Source organism: Panicum virgatum, chromosome 2K (genome assembly GCF_016808335.1).
Source record: "Panicum virgatum strain AP13 chromosome 2K, P.virgatum_v5, whole genome shotgun sequence".
NCBI classification, from domain to species: domain Eukaryota; kingdom Viridiplantae; phylum Streptophyta; class Magnoliopsida; order Poales; family Poaceae; genus Panicum; species Panicum virgatum.
This window is the reverse complement of record NC_053137.1, coordinates 52458649-52480656: the sequence shown is the minus strand read 5'-3', so window position 1 is coordinate 52480656 and position 22008 is coordinate 52458649. Positions and strand designations below refer to the sequence as shown.

General features: G+C 42.6%; 2 protein-coding genes across 4 annotated transcripts; one reads left to right on the top strand and one right to left on the bottom strand.

The window, feature by feature from the left end:
- Positions 1–245: 245 nt before the first annotated feature.
- Positions 246–19047, top strand: LOC120684378 (protein unc-13 homolog). 3 transcript variants are annotated; one of them, XR_005679270.1, is made up of 28 exons: positions 297–498; positions 1259–1343; positions 1431–1606; positions 1684–1748; positions 1970–2312; positions 2637–2703; positions 2805–2958; positions 3564–3731; positions 3829–3939; positions 4037–4246; positions 4342–4443; positions 4748–4978; positions 5505–5579; positions 5754–5825; positions 6189–6374; positions 6460–6618; positions 6851–6943; positions 7549–7620; positions 9087–9204; positions 9452–9630; positions 10525–10606; positions 10745–10855; positions 10939–11045; positions 17577–17654; positions 17738–17833; positions 18019–18114; positions 18433–18817; positions 18896–19047. XR_005679270.1 is itself a non-coding variant. In XM_039966247.1 (27 exons), the coding sequence occupies exons 2-27, from the start codon at positions 1336–1338 to the stop codon at positions 18598–18600; spliced, it is 3327 nt and encodes a 1108-aa protein (XP_039822181.1). In that variant the 5' UTR covers positions 246–498; positions 1259–1335; the 3' UTR covers positions 18601–18846. The 3 variants fall into 3 exon arrangements, 2 of the variants coding, with proteins under 2 accessions (XP_039822181.1, XP_039822191.1); XM_039966247.1 differs by lacking the exon at positions 18896–19047 and having other exon boundaries at positions 246–498; positions 18433–18846; XM_039966257.1 differs by lacking the exon at positions 18896–19047 and having other exon boundaries at positions 332–498; positions 1254–1343; positions 18433–18846.
- Positions 19048–19069: 22 nt separating this feature from the next.
- Positions 19070–20837, bottom strand: LOC120684395 (UDP-glucosyltransferase UGT13248-like). The gene is made up of 2 exons (XM_039966268.1): positions 20124–20837; positions 19070–20026 (listed from the first exon to the last, which is right to left on the bottom strand). Exons 1-2 carry the CDS (start codon positions 20787–20789, stop codon positions 19304–19306), a joined length of 1389 nt encoding a protein of 462 aa, XP_039822202.1. The 5' UTR covers positions 20790–20837; the 3' UTR covers positions 19070–19303.
- Positions 20838–22008: the final 1171 nt, after the last annotated feature.

Here is a 22008-nt window from a genome sequence, read left to right as displayed (position 1 = left end):
ATTCTTTCGCGAAAAGGGCTAAATTGCAAAAATTAGCGCGAAATTTTTTTCAGAAATGCTCCTGCCGCCCCGTTGCCGGGCGGCCGGGATATATTCCTGTAAATTTCCAAATCGAAAAAATATTTTTTGTAAAAAACGAAAATAAAAAATATAAAAATAAAAAACTCCCCGTTGCGCTGCGCGTGCCTGCGCTGCGCCGGCCTGCTGCCTCGTAGCCGGAGAATGTCGCGCTCCGTGCCCGGGCGGTGCCGTGCCTTCGCGCATCCCAAATCCACACCGATCCGCGTCCGCCAGGCGCCAGCTCACCTCCTCTCACTTTCTCTGCCCGTCCGATCGACTCCTCCGGCTCGCGGCCTCTCGCCCACCTCGGTCGGGGCTCTTCTCGCGCGCGCGGCCGCATCCCCACCACCACCACCACCACCACTGCCGCGCTCCACCTGCTCCCCGCTCCGCAGCGACCAGGCGGCGGCCGCGTCCAGATCTCCGCCTCGCGTGCAGGTACCCCCGCCAGCCCGCCTCGTGTTTCGCTCTCTCCGTCCAGATCCAGCGCTGCGCCCCCCGTCGCTCATTGGAGGCGCGCTGGCCACTGGCGCCGCCCTGTAGTTTCTAGTGGCGGGCGCGAGCGCGGCCGGGTGGATGTGCCGCGGGTTCGGGCAGCCGCGGGCTCGCTGCTTCGGCGTCCGTCGCTTAACCCGCGGGGCGCGCACGCGCGCCTGCCTGCTTGCGTGGGTTGTCTGGAATGGAGCGCTGGCTGGTGTGTGAACTGGGCAGTGGGGGGTTATCTGCTTGTCGGAGCCGGGGGGGATGCGGATTAGTTTGGCATTGTGTGTTTAATCTCATTTTGGCTCCAAAGTTGCGCGGTGGGCAGCGTCTTACTGCTTTGCCGCAAAATTTGGCTGGATCGAGTGTGTCCTGAGAGCTGTGATTGGTTTCCGAGTCATGATGTTGAATGTCCGGCGTGTTTGGTGAGGGTTCGTACTTGTTTGTGCTGTACTGTTCAGCCTGAAATTTCATATGGATTAACTCAGTTTCCATCTACAGTATGGCAAAAAGTAAATATGGACTCACAAAATCATATCCACCAGTCACTCTATGAGATTTCCAGTTCACTGGCCGTCTTTTTTTTTTACACAAATACAGTACTGCATCAACGGTGCAACTTATTTTTGTAAATGCATGTTGCATATCTCCAGTTATCAAGTTGTACGTTTGTTTGTTTGATGTAATAGTAGTTAATCGTTGTTTTCCCCCAGTGCAGCTATGCTGGTTACAAGCAATTGGTAGCACTTCGATCAGGGTATTGTAACTCAGATTGCTGTGTCCCCTGCATACAATATGGACGAGTAAGGGTTGCTACAGAATAAGCCTCTTCCATTTAAAAATGTTACATCCAGTTGTGAAATGACTGTTTTATGTTTTGATTTAACCAGAGAAAATGCTATAGAGCTGCTGCAACGATATCGCCGTGACCGCCAAGTATTACTCAACTACATTCTTTCTGGCAACTTGATCAAGAAAGTTGTAATGCCACCTGGTGCAATCTCTTTGGATGATGTAGATATAGATCAAGTCAGTGTTGATTATGTCCTCAATTGCGCTAAGAAAGGTGAAATATAGCTTCATCAGAATTCCTTTGTTTTGTTTTGTTCCTTTATCTGGTCTGACACTGCTTTGATAGTGTAGGTGAACCTCTTGATCTTGGAGACGCCATCCGCCTTTTTCATGATAGCCTTGACTATCCATATGTGGTGAGTTGATTTGTATCTTCTTTTCTTGGAAATATTTTGGTCTGAAAAGTTTTGTTGCATTTTGTCGATAGATTTTCCATTTGAGTTACTTTCCATTATAATTCATCTCATCTGAACGTTTCGATTTTTCTGTCTCCCCAATTTTGATGTAAAAAAATCTCATGCATAAATGCTATGCACTATGGCATCCATATGCCTAAATATCTTTTTTTTTTTGCCAGAATAACACTGGAGCTGCAGAAGAGTTTTATTTGCTTACAAAACCAGAATATTCAGGACCTGCGCCAACAAGGGAACCACCCCCTGTCCCTGCCACTGCACCATCCCCAGTTGTGATACCGCCACCAGTAGTGGAATCAGAGCCAGTTACTGTGTCATCCCCAGTCACAGCTACTAACTTAACAAAGTCACAATCTTTTGATTCTCCAAGCGAGAAGGAATTAACCATAGATGACATTGAAGACTTTGAGGATGATGAGGATGAATTTGATAGCCGAAGGGCTTCTAGAAGACATCAAACTGATGCTAGTGATTTATCACTGCGTTTACCACTATTTGAAACAGGTAACAAGTTTTTGATATTACTTGTTCAATAACAGATAAAGAGTGCTGTCTTTTGTTCCTTTAGAATTTAGATAATCTTCATGCTGGTGGAATTACACAGTGTGATGATCATTCCATCTACTCTATTTGCATTCGGGTATTTTGTTGGTGATTTTCTAGTAGCATGCCAGTCATGTGCTATTTCTTAGTTTAGTTTCCTTTTTTGTATTACCTAATCAAGTTCACTTAAGTGATTAGGATACCTAGGCCGTTATTTGTCAGTTACTTTTTATCCTTGTCCAACTTTGAGCTAGAATGTTATTGGCAGCTATGCTACCTTTTCAGGTATCACGGATGATGATCTTCGTGAGACAGCATACGAGATTCTTGTTGCTGCTGCTGGCGCTTCAGGGTACTCCTGTGCTTCTCTCTGCACCCACACATTTTTTCCGTTCACACATCTTCCTGGAGTATGATAGAACCTGCCTATTCTTGGTCCATGTGACCATGTAGGGGGCTTATTGTTCCTCAGAAAGAAAAGAAGAAAGAGAAGAGGCACAGATTAATGAGGAAACTAGGTCGTAGTAAGAGTGAAAGTGTTGATACCCACAGTCAGCGGCAACCTGGTTTGGTTGGTTTACTCGAAACCATGCGAGCCCAACTTGAGGTATGATGACCTAACTTTCTGTTCCTAAGCTTAGCAGGCCACATTTCATTTTAACCTTTGTGTCCTCTGATATTCTAAATTCTAAACTAATTAAGCCACTCAATTTAAATCATATTACTACATTTGATTACCTGTACCTTCAAAATTTATTTTTAGTGTTGCGCCATATTTATGAAGAGATTTGTAGTCTGACCAATATTTTTTGAAGTGTAAATTGGTCAAAGCATGTTTGTTCATTTTTATTTCTTCTACTTTATCCATAAATAATGATGAAGAAAATATTTGCCTCTTTAGTCAAACAAGATAAACACCTGCTTCTTGAGTAGGTTACCAGAACACTTCTTGAGGAAAATTGCTGAATATATTGGAACTGCTAATTTTGTCTAATCCAATCTAGTGCTTGATTTGCTATTCAAAATTTTAAGAGAATGGATAACTTCTGGTAGTTGGCATCTGTCACTTGAAAGTTTATAAAGGATAACTTGTTAAGTTTTAGGCTACAGCTCCCTGTGCTGTATCTAGGTGAGTTCAGGTTTCTTAAAGCTTTTAAACGTGCTAATTTTACATCTGTTTGACTCCCTTCTCCCCCTATTTATTTTGGATAGATAACGGAGTCCATGGATATTCGAACTAGACAAGGATTACTAAATGCTATGGTTGGCAAAGTTGGAAAACGGATGGACAATATTTTGATTCCGTTGGAACTACTGTGCTGCATATCCAGAGCTGAATTTTCTGACATGAAAGCATACCTTCGTTGGCAGAAGAGACAGGTTAACCATTCTGTTGGGCAGTTGTTTCTGATGACCTTGATCTATAGCTGCATCTCATAACATTATATGCTTCATTTGATTTTTTCTCTCTCCTTAGTTAAACATGCTGGAGGAAGGCCTTATAAATCATCCAGTTGTTGGATTTGGGGAGTTAGGTCGAAAAGTCAATGAGCTAAGGAACCTTTTTAGAAAGATTGAAGAATCTGAGGTTTTAATCCTACTTGATGAAAGTTTTATGTTTGACATTTTATAACCCTTGCATGGACACTCCATTAAATGAGATTATCCTGATGTATTTTTGCTAGTCCTTGCCACCATCTGCTGCGGAGGTTCAACGTACAGAATGCCTAAGATCACTGAGAGAAGTTGCCACTTCCCTATCTGAAAGGCCTGCACGTGGTGATCTTACTGGTGAGGTTTGTCACTGGGCTGATGGATACCATCTGAATGTAGCATTGTATGAGAAGATGCTTGGCAGTGTTTTTGACATCTTGGATGAGGGAAAACTTACAGAGGTCACTACTTCATATCCGTGTTTGCATTTTTCGACTAAATAATTTCACCATTAGCCATGATAATTCTCATACGTTTTTTTGCTTTAATCTACCAGGAGGTGGAAGAAATCCTTGAGCTCTTGAAGTCAACGTGGCGGATACTAGGAATCACAGAGACAGTTCATGATACATGCTATGCATGGGTATTATTTCGACAGGTGAATTATGATGAAGATGTCTCAATTAAGGCTACATTTATGGAAATAGTGTTTTCCTCACTCTGTGTTTCGGGCCTAAATATCTTTACAAAGGAAATCAATTATTTAGTTTCTGATGATTAATGTCCGTGAACTGCTCAATGAATTCAGCCTATATTAACATCTTGTCCCTTTTCTTTCTTTCTTTTCTTTCTGGACACTAGATTTCCTTCAAAGTCCTGTTCTATACTGTGCTACAGTTTGATCCTTGAAACTGGTTGGCTCCATAAGAGTATGATAATGAAATGTACATTTTGCAATACAGTTTGTTTTTACAGGTGAGCAAGGACTTCTGAAAGCTGTAATTGACCATTTGAGGAAGATACCTTTGAAAGAACAGCGTGGTCCACAAGAAAGACTACACTTGAAAAGCCTGCGTAGTTCTGTTGATGCTGAGGGTGGCTATCAAGATTTTTCATTTTTCCAGTCTTTCCTGTCTCCAGTTCAGAAATGGGTAGACAAGAAATTAAATGATTATCATCAACACTTCTCAGAGGTTTGTTTTCCAACCTCTTGTTTTGATCTTGTGCTACACTGCTTGCATGGGCAGTTATGCCATGGAAAATACATCTTTACTATTTGGAAGCTGTCCTGAAGATGTTTTTGTAACATGTCCCACATCCACATCCTGTAGTCTTCTGTCCATTTGTTAGTTGCTACTGAATGTGCAATGCACAGGTGCATTAAGTTGGACATCGTCATTACTGATAGCTAAGTTAAATATGATTGCATTTCTATGATATCAAATATGTTGATTTCAGTCTATTAGTAAATTCCATCTCATAGTTCTGTCATGGCTCTTATTGAACTTGTCATCTTGATCTCTTTTCATCTTGGCCTCTTTTATTTTTCATAGTTTTCGCCTCGTATGCATAAGTTTTACCACATGCTTTCTCTTAACCCTCCATTTTCTCCATGTATGTTGCTAATCTTTATTCAGACTCCAGCATGTGGCATATGCTAATCTGCTTGGAACGATAGGTCATTATTTCCCCACATTAAGATTGTATTTACATTTACAGGGTCCCAGCTTGATGGCCGATGTTGTGACAGTGGCAATGCTTACGAGGCGGATCCTTGGTGAAGAAAATGACAAGGTGCTTATACTTTACCTTTGTTTCTAACCGCAGTTATTGCTTTTTAACTTTGGCAATATATGGTAACAATTTCATGTAAATACATTCACTGAAGAATATGGAGAGCAGAACTGTCTTCACTATGTGTACATGTAGAATTCATATTTCATGAGACCATTTGCTTTTGTGCATCAGGCGCTGGAGTCTCCCGACAGGGATCAGATCGACCGTTACATCACTTCTTCAGTCAAAAGTGCTTTCTTGAAGGTGACCTTTGTTTGCATCTGCCATTATTACATCAGTAGTGTACTTATAGTTTCTATCCCCTCACCTACCTAAGATGATTATAGATCATTCCCACACTTATGTTTTCTAATATTGTGAAACCTCAAATTTTATCAAGTACCACCACACCTATACATTTCTTTTGGTATTTCATCGGCTCGTCGCTATCTGTTTGACCACATTGACTTTAAGGTAGCCATAATTCTATATTATTGCCAGTGTGGGCAAGATTGTTCGCAGCTGGAGATGTTAGATTGATCAATGAAACATATACTATTTCATTTTTTCGTAAGAGAACCTGTTACAAGTACATTGGTCAATGAAACATTCTACTATTTTCCTCAGATGGCACATTCTGTAGAGTTCAAAGCAGACACAACACATGAACCTGTTTTGGCCACTCTAGCAGAGGAGACAAAGAAACTTCTGAAGAAAGATACAACCATTTTTACACCTGTTTTGTCAAAATGGCATCCACAGGCAGCAGTTGTTTCTGCTTCACTCATCCATAAACTTTATGGAAATAAATTGGTAGGTTATATCTGGCATATCTTATAAAAGGCCGAGGGTTTGTAACTTTGTGATTCTGCATACTTACATAGAAGTGTTTTGCTAGAGACCATTCCTTGAACATGCTGAGCATCTTACGGAGGACGTGGTTTCTGTATTTCCCGCGGCTGATGCTTTGGAGCAATACATAATGTCTGTGATGGCTTCTGTTGCTGGAGATGATGGTTTGGACAGCATATGCAGACAAAAGATAGCTCCATATCAGGTCATCTCAACCTTCCTCGAGTACTAAAACTTAGAAAAGTGCAAACCAAGCATGTGTTTGTTTTGACATGAGACACTCTTCTTCTTCTTCTTCTTCTTCTTCTTCTTCTTCTTCTTCTTCATTTTGTCAACCACTGTGTGCTGTGTAGTGAAGTAGAGAAAATTTCTTATGTCTTGAAGTCCATTGTTAGTATTCTGTTGTTTATCCTAATTTCCCCCCTTTGTTTCAATAGATTGAAAATAAATCTGGAACATTAGTTTTGCGTTGGGTGAACGGGCAACTTGAGAGAATTGAAACTTGGATTAAAAGGGCTGCCGACCAAGAGGTAACACATTTTTTAAATAAAGTTTTCTTGTAACTGTCTTCTTGCTAGTCCAACCATTCACCATGTGATTTGAAATACTTGAGTTATTATATCCTCAGAAGTATCTTTCAGCTTATTTGTTAGTTCTAGATGTAGTTCTACAAAGTAAAAACATATCTGCTAAGTGTCAGCTTTATGCTTCAAATAGGGACTATATAATATCATTGGTGATAGTTGAAGCTGTTAAGACTCTAAGGTGTATATTGAAATATACTAAACACACAAGTGCTTCTGCACATGTAGTTTTTCAGTTGAACTGCATGTGTTTTGTTCTGAGTTCTGTATTTCTGCCAGAAGACATGGCCAATCCAATTATGACTAGGTCCAGAGTCCAAAATTGAAGTAGGGATTTCTTTAACCTATACAACTGGTAACTTGGTCTAGTTTTATTTTCAAACATATATGATTGCACTTTTGTGCCTATTAGTTTCTTTAGGGATCTGGTACTTGCATTTCTGTCATGTTTGTCTCTACTGTGTTATCTTCACTTCCAAGCAGTATTTGGTACTTGTAAATTACAATTGTTGTTTTCTGTGTTCCTATCTATTCTAAATTTTACGGTACAGGTTTGGGACCCTATATCACCTCAACAACGCCATGGCAGTTCTATTGTAGAAGTTTATAGAATCATAGAAGAGGTGCTTCTTTTATTCCTATTTCTCAGAAATTTCTTTCAACACTTTCTCCTGACATGCTAAAGGTTGTTATTGATTCAAATGGAACTTCTCTTTTATGCCATAATCTGATAATTATTTCATTTGCACTTTGTAGTTTTTAATGATATTTAGTTTGCAATGCTGCGTTGTAAAAAATGTTGATTCATGTGAAAGAGTATGTTTGTTGAGCTATAGCTTAACTATTAATGTATTAAAAAAAACTCGACCACGGTGGGAGACTTCCTTTGGGATTTGTTCTAAGAAGGTGCCGTATTTTGAACCTGAATCGGGGATAGGAGTTCCAATGATTCCCCGGAGTTCAATGTTCAAGAAGCTTTGAAACTATTAATGTATTAACAAAAGGCTGTCTGGATATATTCCCATGCCACGGCATGAGTGTAGCTGTGTAGGTGAAATATGAGAAGTTTGGGCTATAATTCTAAGGAGCACCTACTTATAGGCTAGTCGTTTGCTATTTTTTTCTTCCTTTGAGGGCATTGTAAAGTCTTCTTGCATCCTTTCCTGCTGCACCATTTATATATCCTTGTACCATGCACAACAAGTTAGTACTAAGGTTCTTTGTCATTACTGGCTTCGTGCTTGCATGGCTCTGTAGCTTGGGTCATTACTGCAGCAACAGTGGCTGGTCTTCTATTTATAGAGCCTGCCGTACCATATCAAGAGAATATAACAAATCTGATCTATATGTCCCTAACAAACACTCTTAACTTAAGGGCAAGCAACTAAAGTTTCTAAAATATATAGAAAGCTGCTGCTGATACTATAGTCATGGTGCTAAAGTACCATGGCAACCCCAAGCATGGCATATCATCCTAAAAATAAATAAATAAGTAATGTTGAGCATAAATTACAACTTTTCTAATTCTCAGCTGTCTGAAATTTGTGTATCAATTTCTCAATCACATAATACCATGTGTGTCATTAGATGTTTATGTGTGGTTAAAAAAACGTGACTGAAAAATTGCAAAATTTCAGTCACATGTAATTAGGATCTTCTCAATATATGAACAATACTATTTCGGTTTGATATATATACAAGAACATGCATTTGAGTGTTAACGTTATTTGAAATCATCTTTTTTATCAACATTTTACATGTGTTTTTTTTTGTTTTACTGCTTACTTTCTGCTGATTTTACATGTGGTCCCCCAAGTGGGTGCAGAGTGCTCCAAGCCTCCAACTAAATTTATAGGTGTTAACTGTAGTTTACCTTCCGTGTTTTTTTTTGGGTAAAAAACATGACTTAACAGTAACTATCATAGGGAACTTACTGTACCTAGACTCGATGAATATCTCTCCATGTTCTTTCCTTCTTAGCAAACTCAACTGCTGTATCAATTTTCTCTTGTTGATTGAGCTGTTCATAAACTGTTTTGAACCCTTCTCTAAGGAGCAAAACACTGATTCCTTACAAACTATATTGCAGACTACAGATCAGTTTTTTGCATTTAAAGTGCCCATGCGAGATGGAGAATTAAATAGTCTCTGGCGTGGTCTCGACAAGGCATTCCAAGTTTATACACAGCTTGTTACTGCCGCCCTAGGTTTGAACAACCATGTTCTTTTCTCTAGATAAATTCTTTTTGTTTATATGTTCATACTGCTATCAGTAATTTCTTTTCTTCTACCATGGTTTTTCTTGTTGTCTAAGGCAGATATTGTCCTGTGTATGTCTTGCTCAATAATATTTACTGTACAAGTGCAGATAGACATGTACTTTTCAGTATGATTAGAGAAATATTGTTTATAGTTTAACCCTTTTCTGATTTCAAACCCTTTGTCTGCTTGCAGTTGATAAAGAAGATTTAGTTCCACCGGTTCCTGTTCTTACTCGACATAAAAAGGAGCTTGGAATCAAGGCTTTTGTAAAGAAGGAGGTCCAAGAAGTTAAAACAGTTGATGAGAGAAAAGCAGCTGAAATTACTCAGCTTACAATTCCAAAGCTTTGTGTACGGCTTAACAGTCTATATGTGAGTTCCTTATTTACCATAGTTCAGTTTCTTATCAACCGTAGCTCACGATTATTTAGAACAATTTATATGTGAGCTCCTTGTTTACCATAGTTCAGTTTCTTGTTTACCATAGAACTGGAGAAGCATTTCTGTAATTCAGTCAATAATTACTCCCTCCGTCCCAAATTATTAGTCGTTTTGGCTTTTTTAGGTGCATAGTTTTTGCTATGCACCTCGATATATATTATGTCTAGGTGCATAGCAAAATCTATGTATCTAGAAAAGCCAAAACGATTAATAATTTGGGACGGAGGGAGTATGTTCTTATATTGTATTCCACATGTGCTATTCTACACTGGTATTCCCCATGTGCTATTCTACACCCTAGGTGTAGCTTCACCTAACTAAAAATTGAACAAATTTTTGGTAATAACTACTATGCACGATTACTAATACCCCTTTTTATTGAGTGCAATTCAGTGATATGGTGGTTCGGTTCAGTAATTTCTGGTCAGTTTGGTCAGTAATTTGACTGCTAGCTGTAGAATAACCGCTACACCTAGGGCGTAGAATATTGTGTTCATGTTAAATATGCATTTATAATCAGCCATATATTACATGGTTCCTACTCTGGTGTTATTTCCCTTTTAAATATAGCTACGATTAATATGTTGCATAATCACTAATATCCTGGTTTTGTAACTTATACAATGCTGCCTGCAACTGAGCGAGCATTCTAATACCATGCACTATTGCACTCCGTCATGGTGTCAGCAATGTTTATGCTTTTTCCAACATTTACATCGGTAGACCATCCATCATTTTTTTAATTATTCAAACACTTTCCCTGTTTATTGTATTAAGCTCTATTTTTGTCACAGTTTTCTAACCAGAAGTACTTTTTTTATGCAGTATGGTATCAGCCAGTTGAGTAAGTTGGAGGACAGCATTAATGAGAGGTGGGCTCGGAAGAAAACTGAAAACATTAATATCAGTGAGTTCTCTCTTTTCTTATAATAGTTTCATGCAATTTATCTCTTGATAACTGTACCACTTTCCTGAATCGCTTGATCTTCCAGTCCAGTCCTTGTTGATTAAAGCTAATCCTATATGCTTGTAATTTATATGCCAGGACGATCAACAAGTGAAAAATCAAAGAGTGCTGTCCCCAATCAGAAAAATCAATTTGATGGCAGCAGAAGAGAAATCAATTGTGCTATTGATCGCTTATGTGAATTTACTGGTAAGGAAATATGTAAAGCAGTGTTTTTGTGGAAGCTTATTGCTATTTGGTATTAATACGCACATCTTTTTTTTTCTTCGTAGGGATGAAGGTTATATTCTGGGACCTGCAGCAGCCATTTATTGACAATTTATACAGAAATAGTGTTCCCCAAGCTCGATTGGAAACCATAACGGAAGTGCTTGATTTGGTATGTTGACAAACTTTCATATACATAAAATTGAAAAAAATATTTAAGAGCTGTAATGTGTCTCACTTTTATCTGTTCAATTATTTTGATCAGCTGACTAGATTTTCATGGAATTCACTTTCACTGGTATTTTTGTACGTTCCTGTCAAACTTGAAACCTGTAAACATGCAAAAAAAATAAATAAAAAAAATCATGTTTAACTATTGAAATGCTACTTTAACTAGAACAATTTGTAGGTATTTAACATGTGAGTGCTGTTACCTTTGGATGATTAGACAAGTAATAATCTCCATGAGTCCTAGGTGGACATATATGTAGCCAGGGTATGGGCCACTATGGGCCTAGATAACATATGGGCCTTAACACCCCCCTCAAACTCAAGGCGGATCTGAAGCATTGAGTTTGAGCAAATGAAGACGATGATGTTCTCGAGTTTGCGCTTTAGTGAAAAAAATCAGCAAGTTGCTGCTCTGATGAAACATACTCAAGAGCAATAGTTTTCTGATGACAATGAGACCGTGTAAAGGCAGCATCAACACCAATGTGCTTTGTAAGTTCATGTTTCACAGGATCATTAGCAATCTGAATGGCTCTAGTGTTATCACAAAGAAGAGGTGTTGGGGTATCACAAGAAACTCCAAAATCAGCATAGCCATCGAATCCATACAATCTCAGCTGTAGTAGTGGCAAGTGCTCTAAGTTCTGCCTCTGTACTAGAGCGGGAGACAACAGCTTGCTTCTTGGACTTCCAAGCAAGAGGAGAAGAACCAAGAAGAATGCAATAACTAGAGACAGAACGGCGATCTGTTGGATCACTGGCCCAAGTGGAGTCTGAATAAGCATGAAGCTGAAGTGAGTTGTCATGAGCATAGAATAAACTCCGAGAGGATGTCCCACGTAAGTATCGCAGTACACGAAGCAAATGTCCAAAATGAACTGAAGTTGGACCACTCACAAACTGACTCAAAATATGAACAACGTGAGCAATATCAGGCCTTGTGACTGTGAGATATACTAGACTACCAACAATATGGCGGTATCGAGCAGGATCTTCGAGAGGGGTACCATCCGTAGGACGAAGCTGTAAGTGAATATCCATAGGAGTGGCAGCTGTCCAAGTATCAGTAATACCAGATCGAGCAATCATATCTTGAATGTATTTAGATTGAGAAATGTAATACCCCTTGTCAGATCGTGAAACCTCAATGCCCAAGAAATAACTGAGGGGACCCAAATCAGTCATATGAAATTGTTGACTAAGGTGCCTCTTGACCAAGGAAATATGCTCGGCATCATCATCCGTGATCAACATATCATCAAACATAGAGAAGAAGCAGGGTACGGCCACGTGAAGAAGTATGAATAAATAAAGCCGGGTCATGAGGACTAGGTGAAAAACCAGCTTCTGTTATCACGGAGACAAAACACTCATACCAAGCACTGAGAGTTTGTTTGAGGCCATAGAGAGCACGACGAAGACGACAAACCTGTCCTGAAGGGACATCAACACCTGGAGGTGGGTGCATATAAACTTCCTCATGTAATTCACCATGAAGAAAAGCATTCTTGACATCCATCTGAGAGATAGTCCAGGAACGACTGGCAGCTACTGCAATCATAGTACGAACGGTAGTCATATGTGCAACGGGTGCAAAAGTCTCCTCATAGTCCCTCCCCTGAGTTTGCTGAAAACCGCGAGCAACAAGACGAGCTTTATACCTCTCAAGGGATCCATCTGATTTGATCTTGATTTTGAACACTCATTTACATGTAATAGGTACAACATGTGATGGCAAATGAATAATTTCCCAAGTACCTGTCCGATCAAGTGCAGCAAGCTCCTCTGACATAGCATTCTGCCACTCTAGAATACCAGATGCTTCCTTGTAAGTGGAAGGTTCAGCAACAGCAAGGGCAGCACTTACATGGGAAAACCCAATTTATCAGGAGGAGCAATAGCAGCATGATCCCGTAGATTATATCGCGGACCAACCTGTGACTCATGAGAAATAGAATGAGACTCATCAGTAGTGTCAGATGCATCTAAAACAGGAGTATCAGGACTGGCCGAAGGAGAATCAGATGGAAGAACTGTAAACTTGTGTAAACTTGTGTGACGGGAGGTTAGCGGGTGGAGGTGATGGAGGCTGTGGTGGACATGAAGGCTGTGGAGGACATGAATGCTGTGGAGGACATGAATGCTGTGGTGGACATGAAGGCGATGGAATAGGTGGAGGAAGACACAGAAAGCTAGTGGACTCTGTGGGGGAAGATGAAGGGCCTGTTTGGTTCGGCGTCGGCGATGCTTTTGAGCAGAAGAAGCAGAACAATCCCGCCGAACGGGTTGCGTTTAACGCGCTTTTGCCCGCCGCCACCGCAGCAAAACGCGGAACATTGAACTACGCGCGGCAAAATCGCAGAAGCGTGCTCTGGCTCGCTTATGGCTTATAAGCGTCGCGATTTTGTGGGTCACGGTCCCAAACAGGCCTGAAGATGGAGTGGAAGAATTATAAAAGAAAGGGCGATTCTTATCAAAGATCACATTACGAGAAATACGCATACGACGAGAGGAAGGATCGTAACAACGATAACCCTTATGTTCAAGACTATACCCCAGAAACACGCACTCAACGGACTGAGCAGTCAACTTAGTCCGCTCACGAGGGGCAAGCAAGACATAACAAGTGCAACCAAAAACCCGAAGATCATAGCGAGGTGGAGTACCAAATAGAACTTCACCAGGACATTTTCCAGACAGTGCGGAAGACGGTTGTCTATTTATGAGATAAGCAGCGGTAGAAATAGCCTCACCCCAAAAATGAGAAGGAACAAATGAGGAAATCAAAAGGGTACGAGCAGTCTCAATGAGATGGCGATGCTTGCGCTCAGCAACCCCATTCCGAGCATGAGCTCCAGAACATGAAAGCTGAGGAAGAGTACCCTCAGAGGCCAAAAATTGGCAAAGTGCATCATATATGTACTCGCCACCAGAATCAGAACGAAACACTTTAATAGAAGTGGAAAACTGAGTATGCACCATACGAGCAAAATTCTGGTAAATGGAACACAACTGGGAGCGATGTTTCATAAAGTAAATCCAAGTATATCAAGAGTGATCATCAATAAAAATAACATAATACTCATGACCACCCTTGGTGGGAAAAGGTGCTTTACCTCATACATCAGAATGAATAAGATCAGAAGGTCGAGCTGAATGAGATGTACTAGAAGAATATGGAAGTTGTATTTGTTTTCCCAGTTTACATCCCTTGCACTGAAAACTAGACTCGACATAAGTGTTGCCTAGACAACCACTACTTATTAAGGTCGACAAACGAGATCCACATAGATGACCGAGGCGATGATGCCACATGGCAAAAGGTGCAGATGATGATGCAACAGATGACACATGAGCTGTAGAGGTAGCGGAAGTAGGAAGACTCAATGTGTCCAAAACATAGAGGCTAGAGGAACCTCTACGGCGCTGGCCAGTCCCAATCACCCTCCCGGTTCGACGATCCTGAACAAAACAAGATAAGTCATCAAATCCAATAAAACAATTCTGATCGGTAATCTGTCCTACTGAAAGAAGATTCATGGATAGCTGAGGTACAAATGAAACATTGGGTACAGAAAAGTGTGGTGTAGAAAGTGAACCATGAGAAGTAATAGGACAAGATGTACCATCCGCTGTCTGAACAGAAGCACCATTATGGACTGCTTGGCAATTAACCAACTGAGATTTATCAGAAGTCACGTGGAAAGAAGCGCATGAATCAAGGACCCAAGAGGACTGAGGAGCATGAACAGGTGAAGCAGCAGCAATAGACACAGCCCCGAGGAGGATTAGATGTACCACGGCCACGAGCCGCACGACGAGCACGGAACTCAGCTAGCTTCTCAGGATACTTAGCGAAACAGTGCTCTGAACTGTGAGTATTCTTCTTACAATGTTCACAAAGAGTGGAAGTATCAGACGCACGAGACCTGTGGAGCAGCGGCAAGAACACTCTGAGGTGCCAACACTGAAGGAGCAGATGGCAATGAACGAAGTCGAGCCTCTTCAGCAGTCAATGAGGATAGAACCTCTGATAAGGATGGAGTGGAAGATCTATTGAGAAGCTGCGCACGAACAGGCTCATATTCAGACCTTAGTCCCATAACAAACTTATACATCATGAACTGGTCAATGAACTTGTTCTTCTTGGAGCACCCATCATAATCTACAGTAGATGAAGGAACCATAGATAGCACTGGTCCCATGAAACGATCAAAAGCACTGTAATAGTCATCAATGGTCATGTCATCTTGCTGAAGCCCACGAAGACCTTGCATCAGAGTATGCAGATGAGCACCACTAACATGAACAAATCTGTTCTTTAGATAATCCCACATCTCCTTAGCTGTTGCAAAGGGCTGAAGACTCATCATCAATGATGGTTTAACACTTGTGACGATTGCAGTCTTGACCCTGCCATCATCATTAACCCAAGTAGTGACTGTACTAGCATTAGAACCATCAGCTGCAGCAACTGGTTTGGTGCCAGTAAGATGTGAGACAAGACCATATCCACCAAGCACTGTCTCAACACAAAAAGCCCATTCTCTATAATTTGAGCCATCAAGCTGCACAAGGATGGTGATAGCAGTAGGATGCGACATGCTGGTATATGTCCAATAATAGCAAAGACCAGTACCAGTAACAAGAAATGAAAATTCTGCTCACAGAGGAAAAGTCACGGTAGTCTGCAGCAGCGGTGTCTGATGAAGATAGCCTGATTGAACTCCCGCAACAGCAGCGAGCAGAGGAGACCGCGACGGGCGGTGTTGGAGAGGAGGCCGCGATGGCGGCGTCGCAGAAGAGGCCGCGACGGGCGGCAGGAGATGGGCCGCGAAAGGCGGCGCAGGACGGGCCGCGACGGCGGCAGAGGCGGCAGAGCAGAGGCGCCGCGACGGGTGGCGCGATGGACGAGCCGCGACGGCGGCAAAACAGAGGAACCCGACGGGGTGAAAAAATGGATCGGGGGTAGGGATTAGATTAGTCCTAACCCTAACCCTAAACCATGCTCTGATTCCATGTTACCTTTGGATGATTAGACAAGTAATAATCTCCATTAGTCCTAGGTGGACATATATGTAGCTAGGGTATGGGCCACTATGAGCCTAGATAACATATGGGCCTTAACAAGTGCACCCCAAGCATGCAAAATGCCATGTTTGACTGAATGCAATGATGTGTCCATATTTGTCTGTTGCTTATTCTGTTAAAGAAGAAGAAAAAATAATGAGTTTGTTTCTCTACGAGTTATATCTAACAACAACAACAACAACATAGCCTTTTTTCCCCAAGCAAGTTGGGGTAGGCTAGAGATGAAACCCGAAAGAAATAAGTTCAAGGTTCAGGCACATTGATAGCTAGTCTCCAAGCGCTCCTATCCAAAGCTATCTCTTTAGAAATATTCCAATCCTTAAGATCTTTGTTAACCGACTCATCCCACGTCAGATTAGGTCTACCTCTACCCCTCTTTACATTATCGACCCGCTCAAGAACCCCATTATGCACCGGCGCCTCAGGAGGCCTTCGTTGGATATGTCCAAACCATCTCAGCCGATGCTGGGTTAGTTTCTCCTCAATTGGTGCCACCCTGACCCTATCCCGAATAACTTCGTTCCGGACTCTATCCCTCCTTGTGTGCCCGCAAAACCACCGCAACATCCGCATCTCTGCTACAGTCAGTTGCTGGACATGTCGCCTTTTTGTAGGCCAACATTCAGCACCGTATAACATCGCCGGACGAATTGCTGTCCTATAGAATTTGCCTTTTAGCTTTTGTGGCACCCTCTTGTCACAAAGAATGCCAGAAGCTTGCCGCCATTTCAACCAGCCAGCTGAAATTCTATGCCTAACATCTTTATCAATGTCGCCATCCTTTTGTAGCACCGATCCTAAATACCGAAATGTATCCTTCTGGACCACCACTTGCCCATCTAGACTAACGTCTCCCCCCTCATGCCTAGTCGCGCTGAAATCGCACATCATGTACTCGGTCTTGGTCTTACTAAGTCTGAACCCTTTCGACTCTAACGTGCGTCTCCACAGCTCTAACTTCCTATTAACTCCTGCCCTACTCTCGTCAACTAGCACCACATCATCAGCAAAGAGCATACACCAAGGGATCTCACCTTGTATATCCCTTGTGACTCATCCATCACTAAAGCAAATAAATAAGGGCTCAATGCTGACCCCTGGTGTAGGCCTATGTTAATAGGAAAGTCAGTGGTGTTGCCATCACATGTCCGGACAAACGTCGTCGCATCCTTGTACATATCCTTAACGAGGGTAATGTACTTAGTTGGGACTAGTTTATATCTAACTAGTTTATATCTAACATTCTGGCTAAAATGTGAAGCATAAGTTGTTACCTCAAAAACCTGGACTAGTTTATTTGTTACGTGTGGTTAACAGTAGAACAAAAATCTGCTTCTTAGTAGGTTTCTGCTACTTTTTTAATGCTATGACTCAATTTCAGGTCCTTAATCAACTTTGTGAAGTCATTGTGGAGCAACTGAGGGATCGTGTGGTTACAGGGCTTTTGCAAGCATCCCTGGTAATCACTTCAGCTTCTAATTTGAGGACGGAGTTTCCTAGCTAATTAGGGACTACATTGCTTAAAGTTCTCTTGATTGGCAGGATGGCCTACTTCGTGTGATACTGGATGGAGGTTCTACACGTGTGTTCTCTCCAAACGATGCACCTCTTTTGGAGGATGATCTTGAAACCCTGAAGGTTATATCACTTGCAAACTTTATATGTCTTTGTTGTGATTTATTTTCTCAAGGGATTTCAGAACAGTGGCACCATTTTATGCCTGGTGGTTTTTTAATTTTTTCTGGACATGATTGAATACTGTTTTTGCTGTCTTTGTTGGCCGAACAATAAACTGTACCTAAATAGTCATCTGCTTGCTGTAGGAATTTTTCATAGCTGGTGGAGATGGACTACCTCGGGGAACTGTTGAGAACTTGGTCTCGCGTGTACGGCCTGTAATAAACTTGATCAAGCAAGAGGTAAAGTTTGGATTATGTTCTCAGGATAGAGAAATAGCAAACAGAATGTAGGCTTGGTGCTAGGACCTAGCGTTTAGCCATGACTTCAGGTCCCTACCTCTAGTGGCCATGTCCTTTGGGGCCCAGTATGCTCATTCAAGCAAGTTTTTTTTTGTGTGTGTGTGTTGGGGGGGGGGGTTGATCAAAACAATGTTAAGATTGATTGCATTTTCATAGGAAATTGGCAGTAATTCTATATAAGAGGGCTATGTGATTAAGGCAAGGTAGACCTTTACATATTTGAATATTATCGTTACGGTGTTCCACATATTTTTGCAGACACGTGTGCTCATCGATGACCTACGAGAAGTTACTCAAGGGGGCAAAAGCAAATTTGGAACCGACTCTAAAACTCTGCTTAGGGTTCTGTGTCATAGAAATGATTCAGAGGCCTCTCATTATGTAAAGAAGCAATTCAAGATACCAAGTTCAGCTCCGAGCACCTGACTGCAAACCAAAACGAAAATCCTGGATGTTTCACCAGAGGTACATATCCAACAGGACAGTGAAGCCTTGCTTGCACCCTGGAAACATTGTTCCACTACCTGCTTGTTGTAAGATCTTGTAACATTTGTGCATTAGTAACACTAGGGATTTAGGGTGGGCTCTAATCGCGGTAGTAAACAAGTACAGTAGTTCTAATACATTTGCCTTGTACTGATTGGTAGTTTTGGCCTTGTGGAGCTTTAGTTCAACATATATATATATATATATATATATATATATATATATATATATATAGGTTCTTTGATGGACTGAAGGCCATCCTGATCCGAATATCAGGTGGAAATGTATGTTTCATGATTGTGTAGCATGTTTGTGACCCGACCAGGAATCTGATGACTCTTGTTTGCATCATGTACCATTTGATGCAAAATTGATGTTGGTGAACTTTTCCATACTTTTTTACATCTCATTTCTCCAAAATTAGCAGAATCTTTATAGATGTGGCAATGGAACATTTTATTGAGGTGATCTCTCAAGAAAAAGCAGTTTAAGCAGATCGATGTGACAACAAATTAAGGATTTATTGCATGGCACTATGTGTCGGTGTACTGGCCATCAGACATCACAGCTATGATGATCTTCTATTTCCCCATATGTTTATGTACTGCTGCCATTTTTTTTTGAAAATTATGTACTGCCATAATCACTTGAATCGGATCTTGCTGAGGAACTCTACGATGTTACTGTCCGAGCTGCCACCTTCACTCATGGCTTTTTTCGCCTTCTCGCTCAATCCTGCAGCATTCTTCCTGTATTCCTCGCTCCTTTCTCCTTCCATCACCTGCCTGACGCACCTCTCCACCTCTGCCTTCCTCACAGCACCTTCCGCGTCAGGTTGCAGCTTCACTCCCACTTGCCAAACATGCTCAATGTACTTGGCGTTTGTTGGCTGATCCGACCATTGTGGCATTGCCAACATTGGCACACCAATGCCTAGCGCTTCCATCGTCGAGTTCCAACCGCAGTGCGTCACGAAGCATCCAACCGCAGGGTGTGCTAGGACCTCCAACTGCGGGCTCCATGTCACGAGGAGGCCCCTCCCCTTCACCTTGTCGACGAAACCTCCAGGTAACTTGGAAGTCTCCGAGGCCCTGACAACCCACAAGAAATCCTTGCCACTGTTGTCGAGCCCCTCCGCCACCTCGGCCATTTGGCCAGCGCTGGGCGTGGCGAGGCTGCCGAAGGAGACGTACACGACGGAGCGCGGAGGCCTCGCGTCGAGCCAGGCCTTGCTTTCCTCCGCCATCGGAGTGTGGAGGTGGAACCCGTAGGACACGTCGTCCGTGAGGCGGTTGTCGAGGTACGCCGACGGCACGGTTGGCCCGACCGTCTTGGCACCCCATCGCGACGCCATGTACTCAGCTTCCTGTCAAATTTCCGCACCTCATGCATCCGAGCTGCAAATCGAACACTGGCACAGATGCAGGGAGCTAGGGATCACTGGCATGGACTCGCATGATTACCTTGACCTCCAGCTCGTAGAACGAGTTGACGAGGACGTGGTCTGCCACCTCAAACCCCTGGCACTGCTGCAGCACGAGGTCAAGGTAGGCGCGGCAGCCGCCGTCGGGCTCCGTGAGGAACGTCGGGAAGTCGGCCGGCCCGAGCCCCGCCGGCAGGCCGGGCAGCTCCGGCAGGGGCTTGCCCGGCGCCACCGGCAGGTCCATCAGGCCGGCCCTCGCGTGGGCGTACGCCACGTTCACCACGCACGCCTGCGTGAAGAAGGCCGCGCACGCCGCGCCGTGCCGGCGCGCCACGCGCGGCGCCCACATGAGGAACGAGTCGTACACCACGGCGCGCACGGGCCGGCCTCCAGCGGACTCAGCACGGAGGAGCTCGTCCAGCGACGCCGACCCCGCCGACTCGAACCGCGCGAGGTACGCCTCCGCGTCGCCGACCTCGTCGTAGCCGCCCGTGTCGCAGCCGTCGGTGAAGGCGGCGACGTGGACCGCGCCGGTCTGCGGCTTGCTCTGGCCGAGGACGAACCGGGTCACGGCGAGGGTGCAGCGCACGCCGCGGTGGGCAGCGAGCCTCTTGCCGAGCTGGAGGAGCGGGTTGATGTGGCCCTGGGCCGGGTAGGAAAGGAGTAGCACGTGGATGCTGCTTGTGTCCGAGTCTGAGCTCGCCATTTTCCACTGGCTGTCGGCAGCGCGAGCGAGGGATCTTGCTTACTGCGCGTGGGTATATATCAGGGTTGCCTTTGCCTCAATTTATAGCTGGCTGTCAGTAGTAGTGGGGCGGTTAGCTCTAGTCCTAACTGAAAACGTTACGAAGTTATTATTGCTTCCCTTATGCAATTTTCGGATGTCTAGTCACTTGCTAACTATTGAAACCCCCATTTTCTTCCTCCAATTGTGGGCTGATTACCTTTTTAACGAAATGTTAATTTACATTGGACAATTTATTTGTGAAAATATATGTCTATTTAAATCGCACATAAAAAATCAGGTCAAATTTTCATTGTTAATATGGACTCCTTTGTTCTAAGAGCAGCTAAGCCTTATTTGGCCACTATAGGAGCAACTGTTCATGGTCATTATGGAAAAATCCTTTACAAAGGTTAGTTACGTTTATATATGAAAAATCGAGATCTAGTGATATAAGGCAAGGTCTTCCAAAAGTAGAACAAATCTTCGAAAGCTTGGCTACTGTTGCAAGTCTCTGTTCCTGGGTGGTACACAGTCTATGGACGCACACTGCTAGAAAATAGGGCTTTAGTACCGGTCGGGAACCCCGGTTTATACCGGTCCCGCTGCTCCAGTACTAAGTGCACGCGCACTTAGTACCAGTCACGGCGCCCAATATTAAACAGGCTGTTTAGTATCGGTTGGTAACACCAACCGGTACTAAACTGCTGGCCTGGCCACGTAGCTAGGCCAGACATCTTAGTACTGGTTGATGATACTAACCGGTACTAAAAGAAGTTTTTCTTCTTCTTTTTGAGCCTTTATGTTTGTTCTCTTTTCTTTTCAATTTCAATTAATTAGTATTAGTAGTCGTACTCGCAGCAGTTTGTGTATTCGTATGCGTATCTAGAATTCGTATTTGTATATCGAGCAAATAAAAAAATTATATACACATTATATTTATATAAACTTGAAATATTATAATTAGTTCTAATAAAAGAGCACTAGCTTGGGATTAAAAAAATATTTACAAGTATGAATGCTCATAAATTTTTTTCCAACAAACTCTTCAATAATTCTAATCATCGTCATCGTCATCATTCTTGCGGCGTTTCTTTTTTTCAGCTCAAGCCACACTTATCCTTGGATCGAAATGAAATTCACCTTTTGGATTTATCACCTCATCCAACAGAAATCCACAGAGTCCTTGAATTGCCCTGAT